Source organism: Jaculus jaculus, chromosome 1 (assembly GCF_020740685.1).
Source record: "Jaculus jaculus isolate mJacJac1 chromosome 1, mJacJac1.mat.Y.cur, whole genome shotgun sequence".
Classification (NCBI taxonomy): Eukaryota; Metazoa; Chordata; class Mammalia; order Rodentia; family Dipodidae; genus Jaculus; species Jaculus jaculus.
The window spans coordinates 11,123,996-11,133,991 of NC_059102.1; the positions used below are offsets into that span (position 1 = coordinate 11,123,996).

At 48.5% G+C, this 9,996-nt stretch overlaps 1 protein-coding gene across 1 annotated transcript in view; it reads right to left on the minus strand.

Annotated features, from left to right (window-relative positions):
* Window positions 1-8,356, minus strand: part of LOC105944059 (deleted in malignant brain tumors 1 protein-like) — an 85,574-nt gene extending 77,218 nt beyond the window's left edge. Inside the window, exons 1-5 of the mRNA XM_045141712.1 lie at window positions 8,269-8,356; window positions 8,138-8,206; window positions 7,813-7,890; window positions 1,427-1,744; window positions 896-925 (exon numbers count right to left, since the gene is read on the minus strand). Coding sequence (XP_044997647.1) covers window positions 896-925; window positions 1,427-1,744; window positions 7,813-7,890; window positions 8,138-8,206; window positions 8,269-8,356 — 583 coding nt within the window. The remainder of the gene's footprint in view (window positions 1-895; window positions 926-1,426; window positions 1,745-7,812; window positions 7,891-8,137; window positions 8,207-8,268) is intronic.
* Window positions 8,357-9,996: the final 1,640 nt, after the last annotated feature.

Sequence of the window (9,996 nt, forward strand, 5' to 3'; positions counted from 1 at the left end):
AGGCATCAAGGGATCTCATGGCCTTATGAGAGAGCAAGGGACTGGTCGTGAGAAACTTTTAAGTGTAGGGCTGGGAGAATGTGGAAAAGCCAATGGTGATGGAAGCCCTGTGGAGCCAACTACTCCAAGAACAAGGCAGAAGCAAGAGGGCAGGAACATGGGATTGGCTCATGTGACTTTAGCCAGACCTGTCCCACTGGACATTCCCCAGTGGACAGGAAGTGTCTTAGCCACACCTCATATTTCAAACACTTTCTTTTTTAAAATTTAATTTTTAACTTTATTTTTATTTGAGAGAGAAAGAGGCAGAAAGACAGATAGTGGGAGAGGGAGTGAATGGGTGTGCCAGGGCCTTTAGCTGTTGCAAACAAACTCCAGACACATGTGCCACCTTCTGCATCTGGCTTATGTGGGTCCTGAGGAATGGAACTTGGGTCCTTTGGCTTTGCAGGCAAATGCCTTAACTTCTAAGCCTTCTCTCCAGCCCTTTTTAATTTTTTAAAATATTATGTTTAAATTTTATTTATTTTTATTTGGGAGAGAGAGAGAGAGAGAGAATGGGACATATCTCAAATGCTTTCTAAGCACCCATAGCTCACTATCTCTATTCAAGCCTCAGAACTAAGAAAAAAAAAGAACTCTGCAGAAGTCTGAGAAATTTCAGAATTTGTCTCCTGTGTGCAAGATGCATAGCAAGCAAGATAATGAGGGTGTTAGCGAGGCTGGAGAAATGACTTGTAAGGTACTGTCCAGTCTCCCACTGGGCAATCAGATTGTTTCATATCTAGCATCCCAGCCCTTCCATTGGTTTAGAGAATAAGGCACAGCCAATTTTTAGCAGAACCTCTTCCCCAAGCCTTTGACAAAGTGCACACATAAGGGCTGCCTTCCTTACCTGTTGGCATGATCCCTGAATATTCAGCATCTACAAAAGTGAGAAGTGAAAGCGTCTGTTGTAAGGGAATAACATACTGGACCATGTTCAATGGCTACTCGGAGACCTTGTGTTGTGACAGTTAATCATTATCAACTTGACTTCATTCGGAATCACCTGGGCTATGAGTGAGGGCATTTCCAGAGAGCTTTATCTGAGGAGGGAAGACCCACACCAAATGTGGGTGGCACCATCCCGGGGTGCGGTCCCTGACTGAATACAAAGGGGAAAGGGAAGAAGCGGCGTGAGCACCAGCATCGTTCCTCTCTGCTTCTTGATGAAGGGTGCGCTGTGAGCAGCTGCCTCTCCACCCACCCCTGTGTCTTTCTCGTCATGACGATTGCACCCTTGAACTGTGTAAAATAAACCCTTCCTTCCTCAAGTTACTTTTGTCACCATCTTGTCACCGCGATGGGACAGGTACCTAGTCCAGGCCTGAAAGGGATTCTCTCAAGAGCCGACGCCGGCTCTGCTGGGGAGGGGCAGGTTTACCTGAGCAGACCACGCTGGCATCCTCCCTGTGATCACAGTTGTGGGACAGCCAGCCGAGGTGGGAGCACTCCTCCAGGTGCTCCTCCTGGCCCGTGCAGTTCATGTTGTCGAGGAGGATCATCCCAGAGCCTTCCCCAAAGTGGGCCTCGCTCAGAGCTGCAACAGCCGAGCCGCAGCCCAGTTGCCTGCAGATGATGTTTGCTTCCGGCAGGTCCCAGAGGTCATCGCACACCGTCCCCCAGATTCCCTGGTACAAAAGTTCTACACGACCAGCGCAGTTCCCGTGGATGCCTACCAGCCGCACAGGGGCCCAGCCTCCTGAAGAAGAAAAGGTGGGTAGTGGCAGCTGCCTCCTCTGCCTACTGAAGAGGGACCACTGTCTATCAGGGTCGGTACAACCCAGTGTCTGGCTTGATTTTCCTGATTTTGCCACAAGCCAAATGTGTCTGCTTTACGGGCAATGGAGCTTCCCTTACCTACGCTCTTCATTTCATGACAGGCACGCAAAGCAAAAGACCTACTAAGCACGTAAAGAAAAGTAACTGCAGTGTGAACTCTGGTGCTTGAAAAGCCACAGAGCCAACAGCGACACTTACGGTGTCTGCCATGTCTGTAAGGCCGTGGTCAGTGGGGACACTCCACAGTCAATGGCGAGGAGCTATGTGCATTGCCTCACTAAGGATTCTTTCAGTCCCTGGGATGGTGACAGTGGCCTCTCTATGTCTTCCCTGAATGTTCTGGCTGCCTAGGTGGATTTGGAGAACCAGCGTGTCTAATATTTCATTGCTACCTTGTCTAGCCCCAGATTGAATTTGTCTTATAAAAGCCCAACACCCAATCAAGGCTGAATACCCCTAAATATTAAATATCCCTGACCACAGCAAATAGCCATCTTAGAGAGTCTGAGCCACCGCACCCTCCGCTGGTGCTGTGTGGGCACTGGGCAGCTGCAGGGGCTCCTCTGGAAAGTGAATTGCTATCTCTCAGCCTCTGAGGAGTCTATTCCCCTCATTTCTCTTCCACCCAGCAAATCCCATGGCTCGCTCACTCTTCGGGTCCTCAACATCGTTGCCTCCTACCCAGCACCTCCTCTGTTCCGTATGGACACCCTCCACCTGGCGTCTATGGCACTTACACCCCTCATCACAGTACCATCATGATACCACAGTACACCCAACACACATGAGATCTGGCTTTGTTCATTGCTCCACATGTCCCAGTGGAATATCAACTCATGTTCACACATATTCACTCATTCTTCATTGTTAAATTGATTCAGAAGACGTGACACAAAAGGACAGAGTCCTACCTGGCGGTGGAGACAGAGGTGGATGTTGAGCCAGTGTCATCACGGGTGGTGTGAGAACCAGGTCCTCATGGGCTAGAGAAGAGTGAAAAGGAAGGACTGTCACCAGGGAATCATCAAACTTTGGGGGAAGAGATACCACTGCTATTCGGATGGCCTCAATCCTGCCAAGACGCATCAGGAAAAAATGATGCCACTGTGTCCCATGACCTCTTATCCTGAAGACGTCCATTTAGGGCACAGCATGGCAGTGCCACTTGCGGAAGCTCTCACATGCATCATGTGGTCACTAAACAAGTAACCCGCTTATGAGAGGCGATGGGCTGGCTGCCCTCTCGTTTTCCCCCATTGCGTGCTTCCGCTATACCTCGTCTGTACAAAGCAAGGAAGGTCACATGGGGAGCCCCACAGGGGAGGGGGACCAATTCTGAAATGGATGAGTAAAGTTTGCTAGGCAAGGGGGCTGCCGTGTGGCTGATGTGGAGCTGAGTGAGCAGCTCTGCATAATGACCATGCCAAGTGCACGACATATAAATCAAACTTAAGAAAAGTCAGACAGACTGGAGCAAGACAGAGATGACAAATAGATTTCAAATACATTATGGGATCTAGACAGGAGGACATTATTAAAGTCCTCAAACCTAACCTGTGGAATTTTTTTTAATTATTATTTTTTTTATTAGAGAGAGAGAACAGTCACACTAGGGCCTCTAGCTACTGCAAATGAACTCTAGGTGCATACGCCACCATGTGCATCTGTCTTATGTGGGTTCTGGGGAATTGAACTGGGTCCTCAGGCTTTGCAGGAAAGCGCCTTAACCACTAAGCCATCTCTCCAGTCCACATGTGGAATATTTTGCAACACGAATTAAGATGCTAGGGTGGGGGGTGTGTCTTTTACTGTCTAATGCAACATCCTTGTCTCTGTTTTGTTATTAGTTTTGTTTGTTGTTTTGGGATGGGGTCTCATGTAGCCCAGACCAGCTTCAAATTTGCTATATGGCTGAGGATGACCTTGAATTCCTCCTGCCTCCACATTTTCAGTGCTGGGATTACAGACGTGTGCCACCACCTGTTTCTGGTTTTCTGTGGCAGTCCCTTGCTTTCCTCTGGGGCACATGCATCCTTCAGCCAGTCCAGGCACCTGCTTACAGTCTGCTCTTCAGTTAGCGAACTTCAAGGGAACAGGACTGTGGGGCACATGGAACTAAATGAGCCTGCTCCAGTGACGCGGAGACTGATGGTCAAGGCCATTCGCCTGCTGACAGATCAACCTGGATCTGGATGTGATTTCTACAGACTGGGACCCTTCCCACTCCCCACATTGTATCTCTTATGCAAGCACACGACCCAAAGAAGGATCAGTGCCATGCAAGTGCCCACCAGGTGCTAGGTGCTGATAGGCACTGGTGTGCTCAGTCCTTATTCACGCTTCTATGATCTCTACTTCTGTAGAGAGGAAAGGGGGATTGAGAGGTGATATAACTTGGCAGAGATCACAAACCCAAGGGGGGCTACATGTCTCATGTCACATCTATTTCTTTGCTGGGGTGTAAACCCCATGAAGGAAAAGATCAGGAAGGTTAAACCCCACCTTTTTTCTAACTTTGGTGGCTGAAGAGTTTGGCTGAATGAATGGGTGGGTGGCTGAATGAGGCTTGGATTCAAATGAAGAGCTGATCAAACTGCACGATCTTGTTGTTTTCTTTCTATTTTAAGTATATTTTGTTTATCTATTTATTTGAGAAAGAGAAAGAGGCAGAGAGAAAGAGAGCAAGAAAGAGAGAGAGAGAGAGAGAGAGAGAGAGAGAGAGAGAGAATGGGCACACCAGCTACTGCAAATGAATTCCAGATGCATGCGCCCCCTTGTGTATCTGGCTTACATGGGTCCTGGAGAATTGAACTGGGATCCTTTGGCTTTGCAGGTAAACACCTTAACCGCTAAGCCATCTCTCCAGCACCTTCCTGTTTTCTTTTTAACTTGTGTATGTGTGTGGTATTATGTGTGTGTTTTATATATATATATGTATGTATATATGTATATATATGTGTGTATGCATGTATATATATATATATATGCATGTATGTATGTGTGTGTGGTATATATATGCCACACACACATACATATGCAGATGTGTGAGCCCCATTTGGACTCATGTGAAGGCCAGAGAAGAAAGTAAGGTGTCGCTCATCCACATGTTTCCTTGACATGGAGTTTCTCAGTGAACCTGGAACTGCTATTTCCAGTCAGTTGGGTTGGACAACAAGTCTCAGTGACTTTCTTCATCTGTCTTGTGCAGAACTGAGGCTGTGAGCACACGTAGTCATGGCCAGCAGTTTACATGGGTGCTGGGGGAGCAAACTCAGAGATAACTGGACTCTCTCGGGCCTTGAGCTTACACTGCAAGAACTCTTGTCCATTGAGCATCTCCCCAGCCCAAACCACATCATCTTTTTTACATTGTTCCCAGACCATGACACTGAAGACACTATATGGTCAGAACAGCTGTGGATCGGCACCTGTCAACGTGAAGAGAGAGTGTATGTTACCATGCCTTAATCACTGAGTGCTGACAGGGCTTCCCTGCACATAGGGAGATGTGAAGGAGAAAGAGGTGGGGCGCTTGCCTTAAGGGACTGGAATTTGCTGGAGAAGAGACTAGATAACAATAGTTGAGTGTCCTTACGGGTTGCTGCTTCCAAAGCCTTGGGGTGTTGAGAAGGCCCCGTACCCCTAGAGAGGGCATAGCTCAGGATGGCCTGTGTGCAACCTCAGAGCTGGCCTTTCATAGAGATGGTATTCCAGATGCCATCGGAGCAGAACAGGGAAGGCTGTACTATGCAGCCTTCTGGATTTTTCTAGGCTTTTGGCCATATAAATGGAGATATACCTATATAAAAAACATAGGGCTGGGGAGGTGGCTCAGTGGTTAAAGGCACTTGCTTGCAAAACCTCTCAGCCTGGGTTTGATTCCCCAGTTACCATATAAAGCCAGATGCACAAAGTGGCACATGTGGCTGGAGTTCGTTTGCAGTAGCAAGAGGGCCTGGTGTGCGCATTGTCTGTCTGTCTCTCAAATAAATACATGAGAACATTTTTAAAAAAGTATATAGAAGAGAGATTGCAGTTATCAAATAGCCAGGAATTACCTAACTTGAACAGGATGCATAGATAGTGACTTTTCAGAAAGGTTTCCAAATTTATCCCATGCCAAGTAGCCCAAACAGTTCTTTTATATACATATGTATGTATGTATATATGTATGGATATATATGTATGTATATATGTATGTATGTATGCATATATACACACACATACTTATTCATTCATTCTTACCTACTGGTAGAAGTTGTGGAGAATCTATGCCTATCCAGGATTGGTAGGTGGGTTCAGCAAGATACATAGAAGCAAAGAGACAGCAGTAAGAAACACTCCTGGTAGAGCATCTCAAAGTATGGTCAGCTGACCAGTGGTGCCTGAGACCCCTTGATTTCAGGAATTTGTTGAAAGCCCAGATTTGGGGGCTTCTCCCTCAGCAGATCATATTCAGGGTGGCTCTAAGGTGGGAAAGTTATCTTTTGCATGTAATTAAGTACCAACATAAAACCCTGACAACCCTGGAGCCCAGAATATCCAAGAACAACTTACAATGTGATGACAAATTTAACAAGATGAAAAAGCAGATGGGAATAGTCACAGGAGCAGATGTGAGCCATCCTGGTGGTCCTGCCTCTACCCCTAAGTGGCATGCCCAGCCTGTGGAGCCCAGAAGCCGTTGCTGTCTGTGACACTCCATTGTCCATGCCCAGTCTCATGACTAATGGTGTTTCTGCCTTCCTTTGGCATCCAGAAAGCTCAGAGCCATGTGCAGAGGAATTATGACAAGCATTTGGATGGTACCTCTTTTTGTCCCATTTTTCTTTCTCCTAGTTTCTAAAAAATATTGATTGTATTCTGCTCTATTTTATGTATTTCTAAATCTTTCTCAAATTTGTCTATACTCAATCCCATTTTTGTAACCATATATTTATTGATATGATTGTTGTTTAAATGTCTAGCCGCTTCACAAGGGCAGCTGGGTTCATCTCATAATTCCAGTGCTGGGTACAAGCTCTGGATATAGGTGGACCTATATGCTAATACATCAAGATGTTTTCTAAAGAAATGCACCATGCAAAATGTTAAAAAAAAAAAAAGTAGAATCAATAAAGCTTCCTTCATTCTTTGACTCTCATCTATTTCATCTGAAAGAAATGGAGATAGCCTTTGTGATGGAAATTTCATTGGGTTTTGTGAGGCTCACGTGAACTATATGAACACTAGTTCTTAATCACAGCACAGCATTTTCCTTAATTAACTAACTAGGCTCAAACATCTGTTGATTTTGAATGTGCTGGCTGGGCGCTAGTGATTGAACCCGACCAGTGCTGCTGGCACGAGCGATGAGTGACATGGAACATTCTTTACAGCTGCTGGCCCATGTTCACAGTGACAGACACGAGCAATGGGACCAGCTCAGACCCAAAGGAAGAACTAATCAGCTGAGTTTTGCTTCCTTCCCTGATGCGCAGAGAGTCCCATGTCACTGCACTATCTGGTGGACTTGCACATTGCCCTAGGTTGCTAGCTGCACACGCCCATCATTCCCTATGGGTCAAGCACACTGCCTTCCTCAGAGAGCTCTGCAGATCTGACAAGCTAACTAGAAGGAAGACAAGGAAATGGTCCTCTGCTCTCGGTTGAGCTCCAACAGAGTCTTCCCAGAGCCTGCCCCAAAGTGGGCGCCAGTGGGGGCTGCCACTGCTTGGCCCCACTGCAGCTGGTGCCACATGACAGAGGCCTCAGAGGCCATCACACACCGGACCCCATGTGCCCTGGATGGGGACCTCACCACGGCCTGAGCACCTCCCTGTGCCATCCAGCAGCCTCTCCTCCACCCAGGCTCGGGGTGGGGAGAGAACGGCAGTTGGGACACAAACAAGAAAGGCATCGTTGGAACAGGAAACATGCTTGTTATGTGAAAGCCACATCCAGGTTACCCAATAAATGTTGGCTCCTTCTCCACGTCCAAGGACTTACCTGCCGGGCGTGTGGGTGTGGCTGTGTTATGCATGGCCACAGTCTCTCTTGTGGTGATGTTTGCGGAGAATTCATGACCTGTCACAGACATAGGCAGAGGCAACTCTAGTGAAGAGGACGTCCCCAAAGCCAGCTTCGATAACACACATGGCCCGAAGGTCACACTCAAAGGTGTGGCTTCATCTCCTGACAGAGTAAGGACCCCCCGGCCTGCCGAGACGTGGCCAGCACTTGGTGAGGATTCGGGGACACAGCGGCCCATCCCCAGCCATCCTCAGCCGAGCCTTCAGCTCCCTGCCCCCGACCACCACAAATGCCAACTGACCTGATACTGTGGGGGTCGGGGGCAGCACCATAGACTCTGTGGTGGGCGGGGTCGCTAATGATGCGTCACCTGTGAAGGCAGAGCACAGAGACCTTTGCTGCCGAGCTTCCTTACGGCTCGGGAGAGCAGACCTGTGACAGCAGCCACGGAATGGCCGGCCCGGTCTGCCCTGCCCGCGCTGTGGCTGGCCCTCGGCTTCCTCGGGCTGCCGCTCTCCATCGGGAGATACCAGACTCCCCCGTGCGACAGGGAGGCTAGTGCTCTCACGGGGTCTCCTTGGTGGCTTCTGCCTGACCCACTGAAGTGTGAGCTGATTCTTTTTCTCTTTCAGCAGCAATCTGGAAGGTCTGTCAGGGGACAGGACAGCCGGTGGGATGATGGGGCACGTGGTTTCCAGCGGTGCAGCTGGGCCTCCGTTCTCAGAAGCCTCGACCAGTGAGGCTTGCTTCCACGTGGCGTAAGAAAATACCACATTCATCTGTCACACTCATTAACACATGGGCCAGGTATTGTACTGTTTTCCTATGTCACTTGTCACAATCATTAACTCATGGGGCATCAACCAGGTATTGTAATGTTTCCTGATATCACTTGTCATTCACCAGGCACATGATCATGGTCAGATTTTTCTGGATGTTTTGCTCAGCAGACATAATTTTTTTTTTTTTTATTAGAGATAGAGAAAGAAAGAGAGGGATGGAGGGAGAGAGAGAGAGTGAGAGTGAGAGAGAATAGGCATGCCAGGGCTTCTAGCCATTGCAAATGAACTCCAGATACATGTGCCACCATGTGCATCTGGCTTACGTGGAATTGGACCTGGGTCCTTACTTAGGTTTTGCAGGCAAGCACCCTCACCGCTAAGCCATCTCTCCAGCCCGACACAAATACTTTTAAATAAAGAACAAGCATGAAGACATTGAAGAAATCTACAGGAAGAACAATTTCTACAAATCCCTGCTGCATGCCATCCTTCATTTAGGTATGGCCATTGAAAGTGCAGGCGACACGGGGCCAGCCAGAAGGCAGGGCGACTATCAAGTCACTGCAACACGGGGTGGATTTTAAGGGATTTCAAGAGGCAGGGAGAAGAGGATGTGTCCCCTCGGGGGGGGGGGGGGTTGACAAGAAGCAGCAGCCCGCTAAAGAAGTAGACGAGTGTAATAAATATGTGGCTTTGCATGAAGCGGCCTTGACGGGTGGGAAGAGATGAGAGGATGGGAAGACAGGAATGGCGATTTCAGACGCCTGGAGTGCTGACGCACATTCTAACTCGACTAGAACAGTTTGGCTCCATACGCATTCATCTCAGCGCTTCCCGGGAGACGGCACATGAAGAAAAGGGGGTTGGGGTCAACTGCATTGCAAAAAGCATGCATGGCATCCTACAAGTTCCAGTGGGCATTTTGAAAGATTAACTAAGGAATCAAGGCTCCTGTGATAGTTAAGGTGTTGTCAACTTGATCTGTTTAGTAATCCACAGGCTGCTTCTAGGAAGGATCAACTAGAGGAGGAGGTCTTTCTCCCAGGGTGAGCCCTTCCCCCAGAGTGGGCGGTCCCGCTCAGAGGGGGACTTGATATAAGGAAGCTCTGGGTAGAAGAGTTCCCTTTTTCCTTCCTTCCTTCCACTTGGCTGCCGGAGCTGCTCCCTACCTTCTAGCGTGGATTGAAGACCAGTACGGACTAAAGACCAACATCAACCGAAGACCCACGTGGGCAAAACCCAGAGGCTCCTCAGGAAGCCTCCAGGCTTTCTGGCACCATCTGCAGTGCCAGGTCGGGACTGCTGAGGCATCTGGCCACGTGGACTGAGCAGCTACCAGGTTCGGTGATTCTCGGGCCTGCAACTGCTATTGGACTAC